This window comes from Anguilla anguilla, chromosome 11, assembly GCF_013347855.1.
Source record: "Anguilla anguilla isolate fAngAng1 chromosome 11, fAngAng1.pri, whole genome shotgun sequence".
NCBI lineage: Eukaryota > Metazoa > Chordata > Actinopteri > Anguilliformes > Anguillidae > Anguilla > Anguilla anguilla.
The window spans coordinates 3432358-3458206 of NC_049211.1; the positions used below are offsets into that span (position 1 = coordinate 3432358).

The 25849-nt window shown below is 44.8% G+C and overlaps 2 protein-coding genes across 3 annotated transcripts; one reads left to right on the top strand and one right to left on the bottom strand.

The window, feature by feature from the left end:
* Positions 1-1531: 1531 nt before the first annotated feature.
* On the top strand, positions 1532-20237 carry pcsk1nl (proprotein convertase subtilisin/kexin type 1 inhibitor, like). The gene is made up of 3 exons (XM_035382884.1): positions 1532-1697; positions 16047-16603; positions 17781-20237. Exons 1-3 carry the CDS (start codon positions 1614-1616, stop codon positions 18190-18192), a joined length of 1053 nt encoding a protein of 350 aa, XP_035238775.1. The 5' UTR covers positions 1532-1613; the 3' UTR covers positions 18193-20237.
* lhfpl4b (LHFPL tetraspan subfamily member 4b) lies at positions 18773-25849 on the bottom strand. Of its 2 annotated transcripts, none has more exons than XM_035382886.1 (5): positions 25393-25849; positions 24278-24749; positions 23577-23804; positions 22642-22708; positions 18773-22031 (listed from the first exon to the last, which is right to left on the bottom strand). In XM_035382886.1, the coding sequence occupies exons 2-4, from the start codon at positions 24693-24695 to the stop codon at positions 22683-22685; spliced, it is 672 nt and encodes a 223-aa protein (XP_035238777.1). In that variant the 5' UTR covers positions 24696-24749; positions 25393-25849; the 3' UTR covers positions 18773-22031; positions 22642-22682. The 2 variants fall into 2 exon arrangements, with proteins under 2 accessions (XP_035238777.1, XP_035238776.1); XM_035382885.1 differs by having other exon boundaries at positions 24278-24747; positions 25371-25848.

Sequence of the window (25849 nt, forward strand, 5' to 3'; positions counted from 1 at the left end):
ATGAAATGTATGATGAAACATGGATTTCACTAGAAAATAGCTAAATACACAAAAATGGGAGGGAAAACAAGCTAAGATTTTTCATCATTTTTTGATTCAGATGGATAGGAAATGATATTTAATTAATAATAACATTGAAATAAATGAACAGAAATGTGTTTTTACTAAAAATATTTACTATGAAAAATGTGCTTCACTGGAATGCATAAAAATATGTAAGACTATAAGCTGGTGTCCAAAAAGTGAAGAAATAATAATAATAATAATAAATATCATTTTCTGATTCAGATGGACAGTAAATTGTGCTTTTTCAAACATCAACAGTGAAATAAATGAATAAAAATGTTTTATGAAATGTATGATGAAAAATGGATTTTACTAGAAAATAGCAAAATACATAATGAACTGAAATGTGTTTGAAAATTGTTTTATGAAAAATGTGTTTTACTGGGACACAGCAAAATACTATAAGACTATAGGCTTATGTCCAAAAAGTGAAAAAATGTTTAAAAAATTTTTAAATATTTTTTATTCAGATAGATTGCAAATTGTGTTTACATAAGATCTATAGTGAAAAAAAAATTAATAAAAATGTTTTATGAGATGTAAAATTTATTTCAATGGAAAATAGCTAAATACATAAGATTATAGTCTTATGTCCAAAAATGGGAAAAATGCAAAACATTTTTAAAATATCATTTTTTAATTCAGATGAATATGAAATAATATTTGTGTAACAACCAGGCTGAAATAAATGAATAAATGTTTTATTAAATGTATGATGAAAAATGGATTTCACTGGAAAATAGCAAAATAAATAAGAGTATAGTCTAAAAATGATTTTCATCATTTGATTCAGATGGATAGGAAATGACATTTATGTAATAACCAAAATGAAATTTATGATGAAAAGTGGATTTCAAAAAAATTAATTCCTCGATTCAGATGGATTGGAAATGATATTTATGCAAGTCTTGCCTCTGTAGTCTTGCCTCAAAAAAGTGAAAAAATTAGGAATCCTAAATATAATTCTTCTATTGCAGATGGATGAGAAAATATTAATATGAAGAAATAAGCCAAAGACAAGTAATCTTAAATATACCTTTTTATTTCAAATAGTTGTGAAATTATTTGTTTGAAATGTTTCATCAATCCAACAAAATAATTGACAGCTTCAGACAACAAATAATAGGTTTTATATCTCCTGTGTGTGTACATGACTCATAACAATCGGTCATTTTATGCCCCTTATTTCCATCTCGCACACGCTCAGTCCTCATCTTCCAGCCAAGCTTCCTCCTCTCTCCTCTTCCCTTCCTCGTCAGCTCTCTTCAGTGCTGTCAATCTTACTACAAGCCCCGCCTCCTCTCTTTAGCCCCTCCCCCCAGCACACAGCTCCCTCCCCCTCTCATACATCTCCTGCCGGCTCGCTCTCTCCAAGCAGCAGCATCTTTTCCCTCTAAGCTCCGCCCCCTCCCCCTCCTCTCACAGCTCCCTCCCTCTCCGCGTCTCTTAGGCCCCTCCCCCTCCCGTATATCTGGGGCCGGCTCGCTCTGCCCGAGCGGCAGCGTCTTTTCCTTCAGTGCTGGGGCAGCCTCATTCTCTCCTCCAGGATGTCGGGCCCTCTGACCAGCGCAGTCTTTCTGCTGCTCTCCTTCACCCTCCTGCTGCCTCCCCGGCTGCTGCTGGAGGCCAAGGTAAGCGGGAGTCGCCACGGCGACCTGCTCTGCGTTAGCCGCCGCCGCCGGTCGTTAGCCGCGGAGAGCTGGTACGCACGTTCAGACAAGCGTTCAGATACGATTACAGCCGGTCTACCGTCCGGAGACACCTAGAGAGGGGGGGGGTGGGGGGGGGGATGAGGGTTGGTACTGTTTACAGAGCAAAGCCAAAACAGCAGCAGGCTTGGGACAGCGGATTGAAATGTATCGCTGTTGTTGACTGTGTATGGGGTCTGCTGCTAGGTTTGGAAAATCAAGATAACAATCGGAAAAAAAAATACAGGTGCAAAATTAAAATAATTTGTGAGGGGGGGGGGGGGAGATCAATGATTGTGGTATAAGAAACTGTCACTAGTCAACGCCGGTTCGCTTGCTGTTCATCTGTAGCTGCACATGGGTCTTGCGCATCGGTACTGTGAGGTGGATTAGAATGAGAATGTAGCTGAACATGCGTGCGTCTGTGTGTATACACTCAGTCATTATATCAGACAATGGCAGACAAACTGAGAAAGAGAGAAACCGAGACAGAGAGAGAGTAATGAGATGAAATCCACGCAACACGCCTGAAAAATATTGCCAGAGCAGAGGTTCATAAGAGCATTAGTTTCATATGTATTGTGTGTTTCCTTAAGGTCAATACCCTGAGATTATCCAAGGCAGAATACTGTATGTTGGGAAAGTCTCCACATGCAATATTCAGGATATCGGGATATATTTGTATCGCATTCATACGGACATATAAGGGGGCTACAATAAGCATAAAATCTTTTCTCAAAACTGCATTTTGTGGGGGGAAATAAACCTTTATTTACTGAGTATACATCAGAGACACAGCTTACAGTTTTTTTCTAATCCAAGGTATTAGAAAATAAAAATAAATATATATCTGGTTTAACCATAGCAGCTGGACACCTAATAAGAACAGGTGGGTCTGGAACCTGAGCAATGATTTCTTGGCATGAGAGAGAGAGAGAGAGAGAGAGAGAGAGAGAGCGGGGGGGGGGGGGGGGGGTGTTTCCACTGGCATTGCTTGGCAACGGCAGAAATCTGTTTAGGGTGGAGTTTCATTTAAATATCAGGGAAAGAGGAAAACAGAGACAACAGAGATTTTATGAAAATTAGACTCATAAACATGTAAGCCAGCATTGCTGTACAAATTAATATTTCAGTGGAGAAAAAAAGATGATTACCAAAGGGAAAACACAAAGGATAAATTCTGTGATAACAGGAAATGGTTCAGTAATCCAGAAAAAAAAAACTTTAATTGGTAAGAGAGTAAATACAAACCGGCATTTTCTAAAACGCCATGCAGTTTTTTAGCGGCAAGGATTCCATTTTGAGTACCTGCAATATTTTTTCTAGCCTCCAATGTTTGTGACACACGCAAGACCATATGGACAGTGAGCGTGCATCACATGAACAACGCGTCAACATCATAAAAGCCATTCCACTGGAAATTATGAGTGTGATCCGCAAGGAGAAGGGCACATTCATTTCCCAACTGTCCAGGGGGGGGGAATGATCACGTTATCTATTTCATCGTGTCCATCTGTTTCCTGTTTCTCAGTGAGTAAGACAAAAGAACAAGGCACAGTGCCACGTCAAACACGGTAGCCTGGACGAAATCACATCTAATTAGAACGCGATACGAGGTAGAGAGTCTGACTCTGAAAGGTACAGATTTAGCATTGAAAGGTTAGCACAGCCACCTGCCGCCTTGTGTTCAAAGGTCATATAGAGGATGAGAAGCAAACAGGCAAAGAGGGATTTATAACCCTTAATCACCGCTCGCACATCAGCGATGGGGGATGTGACGTTCTTACATCACCGCATGAAAATGGTGAATAAAGTACAGACTCCTCCATTGTGGGTTTTTTTCCCTTGTTTTTCAATGTCCCCTAACCCACTAAACTGTGAAGCAAGTAACAACAGATTTAGATCATCAGCAAAGTTTTTAATTCTTTAATAAAAATATACAGTTTAATCCCAGTGAATTAGCAATGACATGAATGCACCAAAACCATAAATGCTCTCCAGACATAAATAATGAAAAATTCAGCTGCCGAAGAAATGCCAGTGCTCCCTGTACATTCTCATTTCAGAGTTATTAAATCACAGATATGAAATATGGTGTTTATTCATTCATGCATTCTGACCAGATCATATAATGGGAATTATGTTGATAGCATTGTACTCATTTGAATTCAGGGCAGAGAACGCTTAGAGCTTGCTTTGATATATTAGCATTAAGTAATAGCGCTACCAAGAGGGACATAGCCTAGGTTCTGTTTGTTTTGTTTTTTTCTTTTTCTTTTCTTTTTTGGTGCTCTCGGCTTAATGCAATGTTTGACTCGCTGTCTCCTTGCATTTATACCAAATTTATTCTCTACTGCTGAACCTAAGCTGTGAAATTGCACAGTATGAAGAATGAAATCTGTTGATGTATAATTCCCCGGAGGAAAGGCCTGTGTCAGCATATTTAAGGTGAAACGAGTTTTTATGAATGTGTAAGTCTACTTCCCTTTCATATCCGTGATGGGAAAGATCTATCTTTAATCCATGGCATAACCCACGTTTTTGTTATCTGTTAGCTACAGGAAATGACAATGAGCTGGACCTGTTTACTTTCATTAGATGTGCATTATAAAGTCCAACCCTGGAAATCACTTCTATTCCTGATACGCGATCACAGATCTAATATTGAAATGGGACAGCTGGCTGTATGCATTTGTATTATAATGAAAGTTAGGCTTCATTCTTTCATGCAAGTAACTTAAATATGGCTACTAGATTTAAGCATCATTTGTTTGAAATTAATGAGAACTACTGAAGAGTAAAAACATCCATTACAGTCACAGGGGTGGAGATAAGGGAGTATAACAGGAAGAGCCTTACGGACAGCAGCGGGTCCAGAGGGACCCTAGAAGTGGGGTGTGTGAGTGTGTGTGTGTGTGTGTGTGTGTCTGTGTGTGTGTGTGTGTGTGTGTGTGTGTGTGTGAGTGAGTGTGTGTGTGTGTGTGTCTGTGTGTGTGTGTGTGAGTGAGTGTGTGTGTGTGTCTGTGTGTGTGTGTGTGTCTGTGTGTGTGTGTGTGAGTGAGTGTGTGTGTGTGTCTGTGTGAGTGAGTGTGTGTGTCTGTGTGTGTGTGTGTGTGTGTGAGTGTGTGTGTGTGTCTGTGTGTGTGTGTGTGTCTGTGTGTGCGTGTGTGTCTGTGTGTGTGTGTGTGTGTGTGTCTGTGTGTGTGTGTGTGAGTGAGTGTGTGTGTGTGTCTGTGTGTGTGTGTGTGTGTGTGTGTGTCTGTGTGTGTATGTGTGCGTGTGTGTGTGTGTGTGTGTGTGTCTGTGTGTGTGTGTGTGAGTGAGTGTGTGTGTGTGTCTGTGTGTGTGTGTGTGTGTGAGTGAGTGTGTGTGTCTGTGTGTGTGTGTGTGTGTGTGAGTGTGTGTGTGTGTCTGTGTGTGTGTGTGTGTGTGTGTGTGTATGTGTCTGTGTGTGCGTGTGTGTCTGTGTGTGTGTGTGTGTCTGTCTCTGTGTGTGTGTGTGTGTGTACATGCAGGGCAGGCCCTTTTTCATGTTTTTTTTCCCCTGCACAAACAATGTGCAGCTCCGTCCCGGCTGAGACACGTGATTCAGGACCACGGACAGCTACTCCTGTTTTCACCTCTAAGGCACGGTGTCCACGAGGCGCTCGTTGTCGGAGGAAATGCGGTTTTCTCCGGTGATTTGGAGGCTGGAACGGAACAGCGTGGTGGGCGGACGCTAATGAACACGGGGAGGACGTTTCCTGGCACCGTCCTGTAGGGGCTGGGTCAGGGCGCTCTACTGCGGGACACGGTGTACTTATTATTAATAATATTAATCAGGAAAAAGACTTTTCACTAGAACTGCCCCAGACCTAGCCTTGCTCACACAGGTAGCTGCTCTTACAGATGTTAGCTGTCTGTCTGTTATTTCTCAATGTGATACAAGGCGCTGGCTATGGACCTGTGATTTCTCAATGTCGTATAAGGCACTGGCTATGGGCCTGTGATTTCTCAATGTCATATAAAGCACTGGCTATGGACCTGTGATTTCTCAATGTGATATAAGGCGCTGGCTATGGACATGTGATTTCTCAATGTGATATAAGGCGCTGGCTATGGACATGTGATTTCTCAATGTGATATATAAGGCACTGGCTATGGACCTGTGATTTCTCAATGTGATATAAGGCGCTGGCTCTGGACCTGTGATTTCTCAATGCAATATAAGTCACTGGCTCTGGACCTGTGATTTCTCAATGTGATATAAGGCACTGGCTATGGACATGTGATTTCTCAATGTGATATATAAGGCGCTGGTTCGGACTGCGAGATTCAAAGGAGATCGATAGCCAAGGCAGCGCAATCTAATTAGCCAAGAACTTACTGCTGGGAATAGCAGAGTTATGCTGTCATGGCAACTGGCTTCTGAGGGCATAAGCTTCATCTCCACACAATACAGCAATCAGTCACCAAGCCCCAGCAACATCGCACTGATTTTCCCGAAAAGACGCATGACACACATGCACTATGCGGGGCAGTGGGCCACATTGTGTGTACGCTCCATAAAAATCATGACTTCCATCCCCTCTATAAACCTAACCTGCACTATATGTGAAAAAGTATCTGGACACCCCTTGGTCTGGGGCTGTTTTTCATGGTTTGGGCTGGGCCCCTTAGTTCCTGTGAAGGCAAATCTTAATGCTACAGCATACAATAACGTTACAGATGATTCTGTGCTCCGCCAACAGTTTGGGGAAGGCCCTTTCCTGTTTCAGCATGACAATGCCGCTGGGCACACAGCGAGGTCCATATAGAAATGATTTTGTTGTGATCAGTGTGGAAGAACTTGACTGTCCTGCACAGAGCCCTGACCTCAACCCCATCAAACCTCGGGGATCAATTGGAAAGCCAACTGCGAGCCAGGCCTAATCACCCAATCGGTGCCAGACCTCACTAATGCTCTTCTGGCTGAATGAAAGCAAATCCCTGCAGCAATTTTCCAACACCTAGTATAAAGCCATCCCAGTCAAGTGGAGGTTGTTACAGCACCAAAGGGTGGACCAACTCCATATTAATGCCCATAAATTTTGGATGAGATGTTGGATATCAGGTGTCTACATACTTTTGGCCATGTAGTGCATGTCGTTAATACACACAGATTATAAACACATTTCAAAATAGTCCAAAGAAATTGTATACTAATAAGAATTACCTGGATTAGATTACATTCACGTCAGGTGATCAGAACACCTTGCACTGTTTGCAACTGCCAATGCCGGTCAAAGATTAACAAGCTTCTGAAATCAATTTTAGTGCCTCTTTTATGCAGTATGTACTTGCACAGAGCTGTTATTCATATTTAGCCAACAACGGCTAAGATAAGTAAAGATTAAAAAAAAAAAAAAAAGATTAAACGCTATTGACATCTGCAAGAAGACGCGAATGAGATGTTGTAACGTGCAGTACATTTGCTATTAGGAAAACATCGATAAGCGCACTAGCGTCTGGTTTGTTGTTCGATGGGGAAAAAGACAGCTGCGTTCGTTAGGTAGGCTATTAATAGCTTAATAGCTGCATACGGTCAGGGACTGACTCGCACTGCGAATCCATTAAGCAGAATGTTCTAGTAGCTTCCTGGTGCCATCCATTTAATCACAAATTTGCACACCATTACGGCTGATATGATCAGCCTTAGTTCTCTTTTTGTCCCTGTAAAAAGCCAGACTGTCCACGGATTAATATGATATGATATGATAAGATAAGCTACACATTTACCTATTATAAAGTTTTTTAATGTGAATTGGATCTTTATATTCACCATTACCCTCTTCTTTTATAGAGAAATCAGACCTCATTGTGTAGCAGAGAGTATATCCTGATAACATAAATAATTTAAATGTAACTAACGGACCTGTAATTGGTTAATAAAATGTTTGTTACGCCTCTGTTGGGATGCCATGTGCCATAATGCCAGGTGTTTTTCTACTCTGCACTGACTTGCTTGCCAGACAGAGCTTGCCTTCAGGCTTTCACCAAACGTCAGCAAATTTTTCTTGGAGAAAATAATCACAGTATACATTGTTCGGTGGGGTTGGCTGAGACTTGAATGAAAGAAAAAAATTTATATAAATAGGTGTGGCAGGTTTTTAACATTAGTTGTAATTCATTTCTGTGCATTTTCAGAAAATTTTTTTCATTTTCATCTTTCTCCATCTGTTTTGTTGTGTAATTACTTGAGCTTGAATAACTTCTTCCCAGTAGTTTGTTCTCCAACGTTTCTGTTGATATTTTGTCCGAGCCATCAACCACTGATGTAGCATCTCAATTTCTTTTGGCAGTTTTTATTCTTTTGTCTTGAGCTGTTGTTGTTTTAATGATGAACTTGGGTTGATTGGCCAGTAAAAGTGCATTTAATTGCATGCCACACGAAAAGAGGATCTGCTGGTTGTATGTTATGAGAGAAAAACAAAAATTTGTAATGAACAGTTTTGTTCTGATTGTAAATCTACTATCTTCCAAATGTTTTTATTTCATTTCCAAAAAGGAATGCTAATATACCGAAGCATATATATATATATATATATATATATATATATATATATATATATATATATATATATATATATATATAGATAGATAGATAGATAGATAGATAGATAGATATAGATATATTTAAAACATCCTGTAGAACATCTTGTAAAAAATAATGCACAGCACTACAGAAACAGACTGAAAACTTTTGAAAGCTGCAGTAAAAACGGGTGAATCTGCCTGTTGCAAACGAGTCTGCGCTATGGAACATTCACGGCTACAGTCTCATCCTTGCGCACGAATCCCGGGTAACTGTGTGCGTAAACGCTTTAATGATTAATGTGCTTTTCCGTGGAGGAGACTTTGTCCTCACGTGGCCTCAGCAGGTTTTAATGTGCCTAATTCAGGGGGGCTGAATTAAATATACCCAATCCCATGGCATTTATAGAGTTTAAATATAACTTGGACACACTTTAGGCGTTAGCATTTTGGGCAGTACACCAAAACACATGGCATCGATTACCTGATTTTATTTATTTATTTATTTATTTATTTATTTATTTATTTATTTATTTACTTACTTACTTATTTTCTTTGGCTGGTTTCTTTACGTATTCAGTCCAGTCTTTAATTAAATCCTATTTCCCTGAAATCTGAGCCTGAGTTTGGACTGGCAGCGCGAGCAAACACTGCTGTGCTGTTGGGGAGGTCCATCCGTTACCTTCAGGCGTTAAAAAAAAAGAAAAAAAAAAAAGGCATATTTAAAACCTTCCCAGAATCCCACAGTCCCAAAGCTAATAGAGAGAGAACGTAACACAAATGAATGGCGCTGTGTGTGCATTAAAAAGCACGGCTCGATGCTGAGGGTGGCGGCAGAGCGGCAGAAACATCTCGTCCCGTAACTCTACCGTATGCCTGGGAAAGGAAACTATGAAATCATTGAAATAAAAACAGCAGATTTGTTGTCGTGGGGACATGGGTCTCATGGTGCAGAGATGGATATGAAATTGCGCGTTGTTCTCTGACGCAGGGTGGAGGGGTGTCACTGCCTACGCGCGTATGCGAGTCAGACGGACGCGTGACGCGCGTCAGGATGCGCAACAGCGTCTCACTGCCTCTGTGACTCATTCCAGGGTCCCACCCCTGTGCTCACGCTCACACACACACAAAACACACACACACACACTCATATGCTCACACACACACACACACACTCATACGCTCACACACACACAAAACACACACACACACAAACTCATACGCTCACACATAAAAAAACACACACACAAACTCATACGCTCACACACACACACACACACACTCATACGCTCACACACACACTCACACACTCACACGCTCACACACACAAAAAAACACACACACACACTCATACGCTCACAAACACAAAAAAACACACACACACACACACTCATACGCTCACACACACGCAAAACACACACACATACACAAACTCATACGCTCACACACACACACTCATACGCTCACACACACACTCACACGCTCACACACACAAAAAAACACACACACACACTCATACGCTCACAAACACAAAAAAACACACACACACACACTCATACGCTCACACACACAAAAAAACACACACACACACTCACACGCTCACACACACAAAAAAACACACACACACACTCATACACTCACAAACACAAAAACACACACACACACACACACACACTCAGACGCTCACACGCACACGTCACTCTCCACTCACATGCTCTATTATTAAACATCCATCTCCCATCTCGTTTTAAACCCTAACCTTTAAAAGTTAGAGCTGCACCGCTGACTGCCTGGATAAAAAAGTAACACTTAGTTCACCTATTGATAGGGTGACCAGATGTCCCAGTTTTTCACTCTACACGTTCTACAGGGACAACCCCATATCAGAGCACTTTTTACAGGGACAACCCCATATCTCAGCACTTTTTACAGGGACAACCCCACATCTCAGCACGTTTTACAGGGACAACCCCACATCTCAGCACGTTTTACAGGGACAACCCCATATCTCAGCACGTTTTACAGGGACAACCCCATATCTCTGCACGTTCTACAGGGACAACCCCATATCAGAGCACTTTTTACAGGGACAACCCCACATCTCAGCACGTTTTACAGGGACAACCCCATATCTCAGCACGGTTTACAGGGACAACCCCATATCAGAGCACTTTTTACAGGGACAACCCCATATCTCAGCACGTTTTACAGGGACAACCCCATATCTCAGCACGGTTTACAGGGACAACCCCATATCAGAGCACTTTTTACAGGGACAACCCCATATCTCAGCACGTTTTACAGGGACAACCCCATATCTCAGCACGTTTTACAGGGACAACCCCATATCTCAGCACTTTTTACAGGGACAACCCCATATCTTAATTCATTTTTACACGTTTCACACAATTCAGGCTTACTACGTTCCAATGGGTTTTCAAACTACAACTGCCATTATTGTAGGTTCTCTCTGCTTCACGAACACCAGGTCCTCCAGGAAGTCTGGTCACCTGACCTACAGTATTCGCAAGGTTAACTGAGGGCACTGCAGCACTGAAGGTGTGCGGAGCACAGGTGCCGGTAACGCCTGACGATGTGTTCAGCAGGCCAGACGTGTGGATCATATTACACCTGGGGAAATGAACAGTGCCGCTGAAGCAGAACAGGAGGAGATGAGCGCGATGATGTTGCTCGGAAAGGCCCGGAGAGCCAGAGGGAGCTACAGCTACACCCCACGGCAGTTAAAAGGGTCCGGAGCGTAGATGCAGAGCCGAGATAAAGTAGTCAGGCGAGGGGTTGCAGTAAATCACGCCGGACTAAATCGATGTAAATCTCGGCTAAATGAATGGGCCGAGGAGGTGAGCAGGGTGAAATGAGTAATGGACGTCTGGCGGCTTGTCATCGCTCGGTCGGTCCAGACCACGCCTCACACGTTTGTTTGCTCGTTAACCCTTTGAAGCGCAGGTTTTTTTGTTTTTTTTTCTTCTCAAAATTCCAAGTCAGTGTTCTAGAACTCCACTTGCTTATTCAGTTACCACTGCAGCGATTGTGACATCAGCATTAGAATGTTCAGTTATAGAACGTTCTAATTGCATTCTAGAACATTCTCTCTTACACCTCGAAGGGTTAAATATAGCAGCTTGGGGGGTATATTAGTCACCCTTAGGGACACTTAATTATTCTGAAATGGCTATTTTAGGGATTCGACCAAACCATCCACACCCCACTCACTTTGAGCCTATCAAGTTCTTTTAGCAGATTAATCGTGCACACGATTATCTTTAAATTGGTTCAGTTTCTCATTCATCACTGTACTCTCCCTTATCATCTTCCTCAACTGATTCCCCTTCTCTTTTTGCATTTCTTTTTCCATTCTCCCCAGAACCTGTTTCAGATAATAATGCCTTAGCCTTAGCATTGTTTCAGATAATAATGGGGCGACTTAGCTCAGGAGGTAAGACCGATTGTCTGGCAGTCGGAGGGTTGCCGGTTCAAACCCCGCCCTGGGTGTGTTGAAGTGTCCTTGAGCAAGACACCTAACCCCTAACTGCTCTGGCGAATGAGAGGCATCAATTGTAAAGCGCTTTGGATAAAAGCGCTATATAAATGCAGTCCGTTTACCATTTACCATGCCTCTCTTCCCTTTCCAGTCAGTGCAACCAGTGCAACATCACCTACACTCCGCCACTCCCTTCTCACCTTCCCCTTTAATCCATTCGTCATTCCGCTCAACACGAGACACGCGCCGGGGGGGGGGGCGGCACACACATGAATATTCAGTCCGTCCATCCGTATTCACACTGTCCTTTTCCATCGATTCCGCTGACATCGGCACACAGAAGGCAGCTGGTGTAAGCCTCCTTCTGCGGGTCCCTGAAAAGGACTCTGGCGCGCCCACAGCAGTCAGATCTGCTGGCTTAAATGGACTCACGTTGGTCCCGGAGAGACCGGGGTGGATTGTGTCTCTGCTGGACGCGACGCCCGGGGATCCTGTCTCGCTGACATAACCCCGCTTTGCCGCTCCGCCGCTAGGCTGTCGGGGGGCCTTTCAGTTAGAGGACCCGTCTGAGAGCAGACAGATCTGTGCACAGTGGAAACTGTGCGCTATATTGAGAAGTGTCTTTGATGGGGGCGGCTGGATGAGTCAGTGTGTGGGGAGAGAGCGGGAGGAAGGTGGGCCGGGCTATGCTGGGGCGGACAGGTGTCTCATAGCGGGTGTGTGTGTGTGTGTGCATGTTTGTGTGTGTGCGTGTATGTGTACATGTGCATATGCGTTTGTGAGCGTGTGTGTGTGTGCGCGTACGTGTGTGTTTGCTTGTCGATGTATATGAGCATGCATGCAGGCATGCATATGTGAGTGTGTGTAAGTGTGCGTGCGAGTGTGCATGTGTGTACATGTGAGCGCATGTGTGCATGTGCACGTGTGTGCGAGCGTGCATGTGATCATGCGTGCACTTATGTGTGCGTGCATACAGGGGTGTGTGTATGTACAGGGGTGTGAACAATAACAGGATAGCATCAGGGCTGGGGGAGGGTGAGAATGACTGGATGACATCCTGCAGTTTAAATCTCCACACACACCTCTGACTCATATTTCACCGAACGGAGAACAGGAGGGGCATGAGGGAGGGGAGGAGGAGGACGAGGAGGAGGAGGAGGGAGGGGAAGAAAGGATGTGGGAGAGAGAGAGAGGAGAGAGAGCGAAGGGTTGGTAAAGATGACAAATTTTTCCATTAACTACGCCACCATTCATTATAAGAGCCCCGTCCACAGAGCTCCTCCAGAAAACCTGCTGATGCTGCCGTCTGTCTCGTCACACAAACTGTTCCGGAATGTTCCGTCCTGTCCTCCTCAGAAGTGGAAATCAGGCCCCTGAAGCGCCACAACACTTTATTCTTTACTCTTGAGCCTTTACAGTATGATATTACTCAAATTTATTTTTGGAAAACATTTATTTTGTGCTCATTCATGTTAAGGAGAAGAAGATATGCGAGTAAACCAAAATCCTGGGGAAAGCTGAATGAATTGTGGGGTTTTATTTATGTCGATGTATTCAGTCCTACAAAGCAAAACAGAACTCGACAACACAATGAGATTAATTGTGCTCTTCAGTTTGTAATAACTGCCAATTCCATTGGAAGGACAAAACATCAGATGGCTGAGAGTTTTAGTTCTACCAGGCGCACGTCCACGGATCTGGGCATGCTTGTGTCACGCTGACAAACTGTGATTTTCAGTTATCTAGCGCACCCAAAGCGCTTCCTCCATCGTGAATGGGAAGATAATTTTTCTTGTGAAAAAGAAAAAAAAAAGTTGCAAAATGGGCCGATGACAGCGTATCATTATGACCTCAATGTAAAAAAAGGGTGACAAAGACGTACAGCTCCATCGGTCAAATAACTGTGTGCTGACTCCCGCTGCCACTCAGCTTCATTAAAACGTGTCGCATTTCATCTTTGAGTTGCCAACACAATTTCTTTGGGTTTGTTACATGTAGAATCTTCCGATATAAACTTGCATAAAAGTTCGCTATTGTTTCTTTGTCAGTAAATCTGGGCCCATTCCTGAGCTGCACTGTTTCTAAATGAACACTTTTGCATTATAGCACTTATGCTTATACTTGAGCAAGTCCAGCAAGTACAGGCATATTTTAGAAAATAAATTACATAGTAAGCAATGGCCATAGCTTCTAGTTTATAAGTCTAGCAAGTAAGGGCATATTTTAGATAGTTATCTATCCTAAAATTCACTGTCTAAAATATGCCCGTACTTGCTGCTTACTATGTAATTTCTTTTTAAAGGAAAAGTTTGCAGTTCAGTTGTTAAATGTTAAATAGTTATCTATCCTGAAATTCACTATTTAACATTTAACAACTGAACTGCAAACTTTTCCTTTAAAAAGAAATTACATAGTAAGCAATGGCCAAGCCCATAGTTTATAAGTCTAGCAAGTACGAGCATATTTCAGATAGTGAATTTTAGGACAGATAAATATTTAACATTTAACAACTGAACAGCAGATACTTTCCCTTTAAAAATAAATATTTACTCTTCTTCTTTTTACTTAGACAGGATATTGTTTAAATATCCTGTCTTGCCTTGTTTAAAATAAATGTGATGGCTTTCGATCCATGCTGATTGGCTAGGCTTGGTGGTGAGTCTACGGCAGTTAGGCGTGACTCTGATTTGATTTGTCAACTTATCTAAATATGCTACCAGTCTGAGTCACTTCTCCATCAAGAATTAACAAGATTTTACATTAAACACAAAAAATTTGATTCTGGTCCCTTATGACTCCATGCTCACTGCAATTAGAGAAACATTTGTTGCTATGGAGTGTAGCCAGGTTGCTAGGTTATGAGTGAAACATACTACAAGGTATGTACGTACATACACACATGCATACATAATACACATACTGTATGTATAATTGCCGGTAGGCTACATTCTGAAAACAACTGACTCTCGTCTGTGAATGAGATTACTGTCGTCTAACGTGATACAGCACTGTACAGCGTCCCAGTTGTACCCAAATCATACAAATGGCAATATTGCGTGGTTGTCAGTGTTTAAAACGGCAAACAGCGTCTTCAACCCATTTGAATATCTCAAGCCCCAGATGTTAATGTTGTGGCGAGGAGGAGCCATTGGTGTTTAATCAGGATCTGTCACACACTCGTCCATACAGGCAGGGGCTTTCACTGAGAGAGCAAAAAACAGAATTTAAAAGTCCACAGAAGTGTATTATTATGTAAAAACTGGGACTCTCTCCACCATTAAAGTTCTTAGGAAAGTAGGAAAGACGTGCTTAGACGTGCAAACAAGTGCACACGCTCTACCATTCAGGTAACTGAAGAAGGGGCCCACGCCTCATTTTAATTAACCATGCCCTCATGTAATCATTATCAGAATGATTATAACTCTGAATTTAACGGAACACTTCTCCTCTTCTAATCAAAAACCTTTTCTCGACTAGCCGTAGGTGTCTCTCTTCAAAGGTGTGCCTGTGAGTGTGTGTGTGCGTGTGGACGTGCGCACTTGGAACTCTGGTGGAAAATTTCTGATAACATCCATACGCTTGTATCCCCCGACAACTGAATCCTTTCACAGAGAATGTGTGCCCACGTTTTGAGTCATTACTCATTCAACGTTTTTAAATACGTTTTTGTATTCTCATGAATAACCGACAGCACTCTCAGCAGCACTTCACAAAATGGTCACAGTGAATTTGCATTAATTAATGTCGTTGTTAACTACTGACGACTGAAAAGTTAATCTGTACAGCTTTGTTAATGCCTTTGTACATCATTAATTAACAACTACATTAGTTAATGCCAATTCATATCGGAATAAAAAAATGTTATCCTTCATTCTGTGTTTCCCTAATGTATAAATAAGCACAAAAATAATATATTAGTTACATTTTTTTGTATTGGTCAACTGCTAACGAATGATAAGTTCATTTCATGCATAATGTATGTATTTGTACATTATTAATTTGTGTTAACAGCTACATTAGTAAATGCCAGTTCATGTGACCTTATTGTAAAGTGCTACCCTCTCTCTCTCCCCCTCCCTCCTTCTCTTTCTCTCGCACCCTCTCTCTCTCTCCCTCCCTCCTTCTCTCTCTCTCCCTCTCTCTCTCTCTCCCTCTCTCCCTCTCTCTCCCTCTCTCCCTCTCCCTCTCTCTCTGCTCTCTCTCTCTCTCTCCCTCTCTCTCTGTCTCCCTCTCTCTCTCAGTCTCTGTCTGGTTCTCGATCGTCCGGCGGGATTCACCGCCTCCGGCGCGAACTGCGCGACACCCTGCCCTACGAGGCCCAGATGATGTCATACCCCCCCGCGGGCGGCGCGGAGGGGCGGGGCAACGAGCTGTACTACCCCCCCGAGGGGTGGAGGGGGCAGGCCATGGGACAGGCCCTGCAGCGATTGGCCGAGGACGACCGGAGGCGGGACCAGGAGGCGGCCTACCTGAGCGGCCTGCTCCGCCTCCTCGGCGACGGCGACGCCAACGGCCCGAGGGCGGGCGAGGAAGAGGAGGAGGAGGAAGACGAGGCGGAGCAGGAAGGCCCCGGGGACTTCCAGGGGCCGTACCCGCCCGACTACGACGAGACGGACCAGGGCCTGAACATGGCCAAGCCCCAGGCCGCATGGCAGGGCCTCCTGGACCCGCAGCTCACCCAGGCCCTGCTCAACCGCTACCGCCAGGAGAGGCTCCTCCGGGCGGGGCTGCGGGACAACCGGCTGCAGGAGGCGCGCGGAGAACCCGGGACGGACGCGAAGGAGGAGGAGGTGCTGAGGTGAGGAGAGGGGAGGGGAGAGTGCCAAATGGTAATGGTAAATGGACTGCATTTATATAGCGCTTTTATCCAAAGCGCTTTACAATTGATGCCTCTCATTCGCCAGAGCAGTTAGGGGTTAGGTGTCTTGCTCAAGGACAATTCGACACGCCCAGGGCGGGGTTTGAACCGGCAACCCTCCGACTGCCAGACAATCGGTCTTACCTCTTGAGCTATGTGTTTCCTATGCCCAGTGTTTCCTATGCTATGGGTCGGGACCTAAAATGGGTCACAGGAGTGTGTGAGGTGGGCCCCGGAATGAGTCTGTAGTCCCCTAGGCGGTGCTAGTATGAGGATTTAATGGGTCTCCGAAAGGTACTGAACTTAAAATTTTGTGTCCTGATATTAAAAAGTATTTCTAATTTGGACCCCAGCATTAAAATGTCTAAGAACCAGTGGGAGCAGGGTCTTCATCCTGGATAGCGTGTGACAGGGTCCCCAATTTTGATCAGAAGGCCGGGGTGATAATTTTAATATCAGACTGTCTCGTGACCCGAATTTGATTGCGGACTGCGAGGAGGGCACATAGGTCTGATTGGTCATTTCCTGAGGGAGTGCGCGAGCGTGACATTCGGGCTGAAATGTCAGACGCGTGACAGTTGGCAACCCTGGTAACCCTGGCGACGCTTGCTGATAGTGCGGTAGCACTGGCAACGCTTGCTAACAGTGCATTAGCGGATAAACACTCCAACCTGCACGTTATTTCCCATACACCAGTGGAGGGTGTTTACACCACTGTGCTGTGAATGGCCGGGTTAAGAGGTTATCGAATGCCCACAGGCTAAACAGTCAAACATCACAATGACATAACTGCATGACAACAGTCACAGGGCAACAAATAGTTAAGGTAATGTAAAAAAAGCAATAACACAACGGCTGGTGATATAGTGCTGGCAGTATCATTTACACTGGAGTTATTGATCCACATTGATGACTGTCAAAATAGACAAACAGATGGCGAAAGCTAGAGCTAAGAATAAACCTTTTAACCAATCAATAGCCTAAGGCTCAATAGCCATTGGTTTCTCATTGTCTGGCCTTGTAATACGAGACAGGTCAGTCTCGATAATAGTTCAATAGAGTCACGTCCTATTGAATGTTAAGCATGATAAATGAATGTTTTCCCTTTTTCATTCAGGTACCTTGTTGGTCGCGTGCTGTCCAGCCTGGCGTCCGACGCTACCCAGAATGCCCCGGCCCGCCTTTCAAGGCGGGACCTGGGGGCGGTGGGCGGGGACGGCGCCGGGGGGAGGGTGCTGAAGCGGTCCCGTCGCTCGGCGGACCCCGCCCCGCTGCCCCCCTCCAAGAGCGAGGCCTCGCTGCTGAGGGTGAAGAGACTGGGGGACGATGAAGACAAGATGGCCGCCGGAGCGGCGGCGGCGGCGGCGATGGCGGGGGCGCGCGGTGGCGGCGGCGGGGGCGGGCTGCAGCGGATCAAGCGCATCGACGCCGACCTGCAGCAGGGGGGGAGACACGTCCGAAGGAGGCGGGCCCTGACCTATGACCCCAACCTGCTGGCTCAACGCATCCTGCAGTACCTTCCGCAGTAGAGCCAGACGGGGGCGGGGGGGGGAAAAGACAAGGCCGCCACATTAACTGCACCTGCCTACACGCTGCACATGGACATCCACGCTAAAAACAAAAAAACACACTTTTAAAAAAGAACTATATCAGCTTGTGAGGAAATAGACAAAGCTGTCTGCACCCGAGACAATTTGCCTCCAGAGAAAACAATGCAAAATAATTTTAAAAATCTCCAAAAAAAATTTAATAAAGAAAAAAAAATTTATCCAGTCTAGGTTAAAAATGTACTCTGCTTTAACATAATAATAAAAAATGCAAAATGTGCTTGGTGTAACTGACAGGAGAGCTGAGCGATGGATCTGAGAAGAAAAAAAAACCCTCCTCACGATCGTGTCACGTGTCAGTCAGTCCTTCCTCCATCAGTCAAAAATCTTGGAAAAACATTTCATTCAGAAAAGGGGAAAAGCGAAACACTTATATTTTCCTGTTTCAACAGCCTGTAATTATTCTAGGGCTAAGCGGAAGCAGAAGTCAGAGTTACCCACCACTGAAATGGCTAAAATCACGTAAAATGAATCTCTCCACCACACACATACTTAAACGAGCATTTATTTTTTTGCCATTTATCACTCCAATCCTTTTAAAGTGAAATCGTATGGAGGTAAACTGATTTTCACATGGAGGGGTGACTGAAACTGCTGTCAGTTAACTGTCAGTCTTAACCGTTCCCAGGTGCTAAAGTTGAACTACCTGTGTATTGAGGTGTTTTGTGTGAAAGTGTCATTGGATTTGGGCCCAGTTATTTTTTTATATATTCAAATTTATGAACACCTAGTCTAGGCTAGATGGGAGCGTTTACGAGCTACAGCCAGTGGGGGAAGGAAAACACATCTATGGAACTTCCTTGTCAAACAATTAGCATTTCGGCAGTTTGCGGTTTCAATGCCGCTGAATGGTATTCTTTTTAGCTGTATTCAATAAACAAACGAATGTTAACCTTCAAAATGATGACCTTACACACCAGTGATATTGCAGCACTTTTCATAAGGGACCAACATTTCCGCCAACAGATGTAATGATATTTTTGTGACGAAAAATATTTAGGTATTTATTTTTTACCTACACCAAACCCCATTGCAAGTCAACACAGAGGCTGTTTAGTCTCATGACATGTCCACCACTATGAAGGCGCAAGCAGAGGGAAATATGTGGTTCATGACGGAACGCCAAATATCTACAAATGTACGATCAATATCAAGATACCGTATACTGTAAGTATCATTTTCAAACCCATAAAAGATGTCCATTAACCGTCAATCAGAATGGCACATTCATTCTTAGAGGAAGTATAACAGCCGCAGCGCGAGCCCGTTGTAGAGAGCATTTGATGCCCTTAGCCGACGATAGCTTCTGAGCAGCCCTCGGCGTTATGGACAATAAAATAATGACAATTAATCCATATATCTATACACACAGCTTGGGAAACAGGAAAGAGAGCGCATCCCTCAGTGTTCAGGTGGTGACTGTCGACTCGAGGCCAGAAATCGCTCCGTTATACAGAGAGAGTTAATTCCGTTTTCCCGGGCTAGCAGCTGCCGTTAGCACAGCCCAAAAACAGGCCCGTGGATATCACAACTGCAAACCCGAGCTCGCTTTATCGTTTTCAGCAATAGTGCGACTAACTCCCTTCTGCTTCGCTTGCGCGAGCGACAACGTGGAATATCCTACCCTGGATCATAAGGCTTTCCCTTGTCCTACTTCAATATCTCAATATTTTTGTTGGTCACGTTTTATTCTGTAACTGTAGAAGAAAAAAAGCAGTGGTTCCGATTATTGTAGCTTTATCGATATTTGTGCAGTCTGAGATCTTGTACAAAAACACGGTTGCTTAACTGAATTTTTTGCAGACTGGATAACCGTATACGATAATAAATTTCTATGTGGAAAATGTGCTGTTTGTTTCCTGTTGCAATTTAAGGCCCAGCTTGCTTTACATATTGCTGACAAAATATTTGTGTTTTGACTTATTGCTGTTATTAATTGATGTGAAATAAATTCCCTCAAACTGCAAGCATGCTTTGAACAGGAAGTCATGCTATCATCACACAAAGAACAAGAAATAAATCTTGAATTTCAGATGCAATATTTTGCCTGTTTTAATGGCTACTTTACAGTCATATACAATAATAATATTAACAGTCAGAAGGGCATACCCGGTGAAATCTAAAACACGTACCTTTCCAAAACAAGGGAAACAAATGTTCTTGGTATGTTTTGGACAGGTTGCAAAGCGTTCAGAGTGGTTTTATGCTTTTACTCTTTAAGGATCAGGATCACAAATACTTGATTAGAATGCTCTTACCAGAACATTCTAATGATGTCACAATCACTATTGACAACTGGAGTTCTAGAACACTGACTTAGAATTTTGAAGAAGCATTCAAAAAAAAAAAAAAATCTGATCTTAAAAGGGTTAATACTTCCAGTTGTAAAGAAAATTAGTTAGAAAATTGTTAGTGTTTTTATGAAAAAGTCTACATTTTTATGAATAATATGTATTCGTTGTAATAGGAAATGTAGCTAATGAGGGCTGCGCGGAAAATGGAATTCCAGGCATCAAGAATTTCCCCATTCTCAAATCTACTGACATGTTCATGAATGTCGCACAAGCCTCCTTTCTCACATTTACGTATGAAAAGTATTGCACAGGCTCTCACTGAGATTGAATTCCATGGGCAGGCTCTCAGAACCAGCTGATTCGTACTTCCGAAACACCGCCATTTTTACAATTTCATTCGTTACCATTATATAATAAAAATTATTATTATTATAACCACAAATGTAACATACTGAAGCTTAATGTTTAATGATATAGATAATGATATAAAGCACATATACCTTAAAACACCAAGGCAGCAGCAAGAAGCCCATGCAATTAAAAACTTCAACACGTGCTAATACAAACCTATTTATCATACAGAATTCACATACAAGGGACTACGTTTAGGAAAGGCATATTTAAATGAGCTGAATGAGAGACTGCAGTGCGGAGAGACCGGTGGGCTCTGAAACAAAGCGCATAAACTTATTCACAGTTATTCAGTAGGCTATTTCTGCACAGGAAGAGGAACAGCGTGAAAGAAAAATCGTTGCAAGTCCCAAAGTCGACGTGATACATTTCTGTTCCCACGCAGTAAAATGCTCAGTGTTGAATCAACTCTTCCAGAGTTCATACGAGTCCACTACGGCCTTGCAAACTCTGTCGGAGTTGAAATAGCACTGGGCATTTTTACTGTGCAGCGTGCAGCGTGTTATTTTCATAATCTCATGTTGAATATTGCACATTGCCCCTTTGAAATACACTGTATGAAGTAGCTTACGAGGTGACAGAATATACTGATCTGTCACAATAAATACATGGAAAACACCGTCTTTGAAAATATAATAAAACTGACACATACTGCTTTGTCGGTGTTTGAATTGCTCTGTTGTATTTTTATTGCCTTATTAGTGAAAGCTGACCTCAGGTGCCTTGTAAAAACAGAACAAACAGAACGATCCTCTCGAGCTACTGAGCACAGCAACCGAACGGCAACCTCGCGCCTGTCCCCAGCTCTCCCTCCTTCTATTTAACCGTTTTTTTACACAGCAGGGGACAAGATGTGAAATGCAGGAAGGAAAAAAAACATCCCTGTCTCTCCCCCGTCACTAAGGGGGAGAAACAGGGAAGCTGTTGCCAGGCAACTGTTCATTACGTAACCGGAATCTTGCTTGGAGATGATGTAATGCCGAGAGGGAGGAGTATGTTTGTTTCTTGTCGCTCGCCGTTAGAGAGAGAACAGCGTCGTCATGAGAGAATCGTCCTCTGAAGGAAAAACAAGTAGGGCGTGTAAGGAAGTACAAGAGGCATAGTACAGAGTGTAAAAATTTCAGTGTTAAATCAACACTTACAGAGTTTATACAAGTCCACTATGGCCAGAGTGGACTCATATACACTCTGTTAGAGTTGGATAAACACTGCAAACATTTTGCTGCATTTTGTCAAGCTGAGTTCATATTTTTCTGTTCCAAAAATATATAATGATAAAACTGCAGGTGACTGCAGGCATGGTAAAATCAGCTCTAGCAGGTGATCCACTGTCACATGTCCCTTGCATATTGTAGCTTATTTACCTAGACCTGTGCCTTTGCACATTGCACTGCGTGCGTGGGGTATACATTTTCTCAGACTTAAAATGAGCCACCATGAGCTTTCCTACTTTTTCTGTATTTTTTTTTTTTTTTAAACAGTTGGTCTTACAGCTTTTATAACTGCTGCTAATTCGTTTGTGTGAGTGAGACTGTATTAAATAGATGCTGAATTACACGTGTGATAGTAAGTATTTCTCAGCCAAAAAAATGTCTTTATAGAAATAATGCAGAATGCAATAGTGCACATATGGACAGGAGGACAGATATATATATAAAAGGCTCACCTCTCTCACTGACAGACAGCTCTGATGTGGTCATAGGACTGCTACGCTGCTAAAAGCAACCCAGTTACTGCAAAAAAGGGGAGGAGGAACGTTGGGTTAGTGCAGTGGTTCTCAAACTCGGGCCAGGGGTCCCCCAGTCTTATCCAGAAAGGGCCAGTGTGGGTGCGCACACACCTGCTTCTGCTAATCAAGGTGCATAGCAAAGACTCCTTTCTGGATAAGACTGGGGACCCCAGCTCTAAAACAAGAAAAGCTCCTAAAAAAAAGAGAAATTAACAGCTTGTTAAAATTCTGGGACTGCAGTTGAGGTTGGAATGAAAGCCAGCGTACACAGTGGGGTCCGCCCAGGACCCAAGTTTGAGAACCACTGGGTTAGTGATATTTCTGCAGGGGGTCAGAAACACTGGCTATGACTCAGAAATGATTAGCAAAGATGTTTAAAAAAAGATGCCTCCTGTGGTACTGTGTGAGATATTATTATAAAGGGAAGTGTCCAGCTGCATCACGGATTAATAATTCATGGATGTGGTTTTAATGGTCCTTTAAAAGTTTCTGGTTTTGGGAGAGCAGTCTATGAGCAAAGTACACTGTCAATATTGTCAGCATTAATTTAACTCTAAAGGAGTTTGTATGAGAGCCCAAGAGGCATAGTATGGGGCAGTGGCTGCGGGTTCGATTCCCGGGTAGGACACTGCCGTTGTACCCTTGAGCAAGGTACTGAACCTGCATTGCTTCAGCATATATCCAGCTGTATAAATGGATGCAGTGTAAATTCTATGTAAAAAGTAGTGCAAGTCGCTCAGGATAAGAGTGTCAGCTAAATGCCTGTAATGAAGTGAAAAGCGGTTACCAGCCCATTGTGTAAGGTATCATATGTACTCTATCAGAGTTGGTTTACCACTGAATATTTTCACCGCGTGTTTTTTGGCTCTCACCGTCCTTGCCGTCCTCAGGGAGCAGCGCGTCCTGCCGGTTCCCCAGCACGAAGGCCAGCGTGGCCAGGATGGCGGCGTCCAGCACTCCCAGCATGGCCAGCACGAAGGCCCAGTGCACGGAGCAGTTCCCCGGGGAGAAGCTGCTGACGCGCTCCCCGCACAGCGCCCGCATCTCCGCGCACTCCCAGGAGTCAGGGAAGAGCACGCAGGCCAGGGCCAGGCAGAACCCTGCGGGGGGGGGCGGGGGGCGGGGGGGGGGGGGGGGGGGGGGAGAGGAGGTGGGGGCGGGGCAGAGAGAGAGGAGGGGGGAGAGAGGGGGGGTCAGCCTCTTCCATCTCATAACTCAACCTTTTCACCATCTCACCATCTCATAACCCAGCCTCTTCACAACCCCGCCATCTCATATATGAACCTCTTCACCATCTCATCATCTCACAGCCAAACGTCTTCACTGTCTATCTCATAACCCAGCCTCTTCACTATCTCACTATCTCATAACCCAAACTCTTCCCAACCTTACCTCCTCTCTTCCCCAATCTCTTCATAACCCCACCTTCTCGCTACCTCACCATCACATAGCCTAACCTCTTCACTGCTTCACCAATCCCTCATCATGGCCCAATCATTACCTCGTTACCCCATCGCCCCTGCCCTAGCCCCGCCCCGCCCCGCCCTAGCCCACACCCAACCCCCCCCCTCACCGGCAGTCAGCTGCAGCCAGGCGCAGATCTTGTAGACGGTGGCCGCGTTGCAGAAGCGGAAGAGGCAGAGGCAGCCCACGCTGACCCAGACCATGGCCAGGGAGATGCACACCAGCACGGCGGGGGACTGGAAGGCGGGCAGCGGGGTGAGGGTGCGCAGCCCCCCCCGGCACTCCGGCACGGGCCAGTCCGACTCCAGGCACACCTCGAACAGGCCCAGGGTGCCGGCCTGCGGGGGGCGCGCCCCGCCCTGGAACCGCTGCTCCCGCGTCCCGACCCAGGACGGCTGGATGAGGATGACCACCTCGATGATGGCGAAGCACAGCGTGCAGATGGCCCACAGGGCGCCCACCGCCCGGGCGCTTCGCACAAACTCCGTCTGGTACAGCCGCGCCACCTCGGCCGTGTGGGGCTGCATGGCCGCCCGCCGGGCCAGGGGGGGGGCTGGCGGGCGGGGGGGTTACAGGGCACTGCAGGTAGATTAAGGAAGATTGGTTACAGTGCAGAGGACAAGCCGACTAGCACAGCAGAGAAAGCAGTCAGAAGATGCCTGGAAGTGTCTGCACATACATATGTCAGATCAAACTAATATGTTGCTACACACATTAATGTGACCTGCTGAGGCAATATACAGAGATTAATAGGGCTGGGAAAAAATGCATCTATTTTTAAAACAAGAATTTGAAAATGATTTCACACCACACTTCAAAATAACATTTATTTATGTATTAGCCTAATAGGTGTTAATGAATCCATCAACTGTTGCAATAGGCCTTTACTGATAATAGATCAAACAGAATGGATATGAATTAATGACAGAATCATGGAAAACAGGCGCGCATGCGTACAGCGTACGGTGAAGCATAAAAGGTCACAGCGCTGAACTCAAACTAAACACAGCAGTACAAACACCAGCAGCGCTTGCCCACAGCCAGGGACTGCATTCAGATGGGGGAGAATGAATAAACATCGTAAGCATAATCTGGTCAGGCAGCAAAGATGGAGGGACCGGCTCGTGGCATTCTCTCGCTCGGATGATGGATGGAACATGAGGAGGCGAGGGAAGAGGGTGACAGAGACAGGAGAGATTCACCTCCTCCGGCGCCAGAGGTTCACCTCCGCCTCCGCGGACTCCTCCTCCGCCGTGGGACTCCTCCTCCGCCGTGGGGCTCCTCCTCCGCCGTGGGGCTCCTCCGGCTCTGGCCTCTCGCTCCAGTGGCTGGGGAGCGCCGTGAATTCAGATCAAAACCGGAGACGATGAATCCGGGGGAACGGGGAAAGGAAGGAAAGCGTAAAATCGGGAGGACGTCGTCTCCGTGTTTCACCCCCCCACCCCTCCGAGGGAAATCGCCGTGGTCACCGTTCCCCCCCCGCTGCCACAACCCGCGCGTGGGCCCCCGGACCATAAACACTGGAAAGAGGAGCTGTGGGTCACGTGTGTGAAGAACGCAGGAGAGAGAGAGGGAGAGAGAGGGAGGGGGGAGAGAGACAGCCAGAGAGGAAGAGGGGGGGAGAGGGAGAGAAAGAGAGAGAGAGAGAGAGCCAGAGAGGACGAGAGGGGGAGAGGGAGAG

Excerpts from the sequence above, each read along its gene's own strand:
- pcsk1nl (XM_035382884.1), top strand. The coding sequence starts at position 1,614 with ATGTCGGGCCCTCTGACCAGCGCAGTCTTTCTGCTGCTCTCCTTCACC. Across the intron at positions 1,698-16,046 it reads GGCTGCTGCTGGAGGCCAAG|TCTCTGTCTGGTTCTCGATC; the intron begins GTAAGCGGGAGT and ends TCTCTCTCTCAG. Across the intron at positions 16,604-17,780 it reads AAGGAGGAGGAGGTGCTGAG|GTACCTTGTTGGTCGCGTGC; the intron begins GTGAGGAGAGGG and ends TTTTTCATTCAG.
- lhfpl4b (XM_035382886.1), bottom strand. The coding sequence starts at position 24,695 with ATGCAGCCCCACACGGCCGAGGTGGCGCGGCTGTACCAGACGGAGTTT. Across the intron at positions 23,805-24,277 it reads CTGGCTGCAGCTGACTGCCG|GGTTCTGCCTGGCCCTGGCC; the intron begins GTGAGGGGGGGG and ends CCCCCCCCGCAG. Across the intron at positions 22,709-23,576 it reads CCCTGAGGACGGCAAGGACG|TAACTGGGTTGCTTTTAGCA; the intron begins GTGAGAGCCAAA and ends CCTTTTTTGCAG.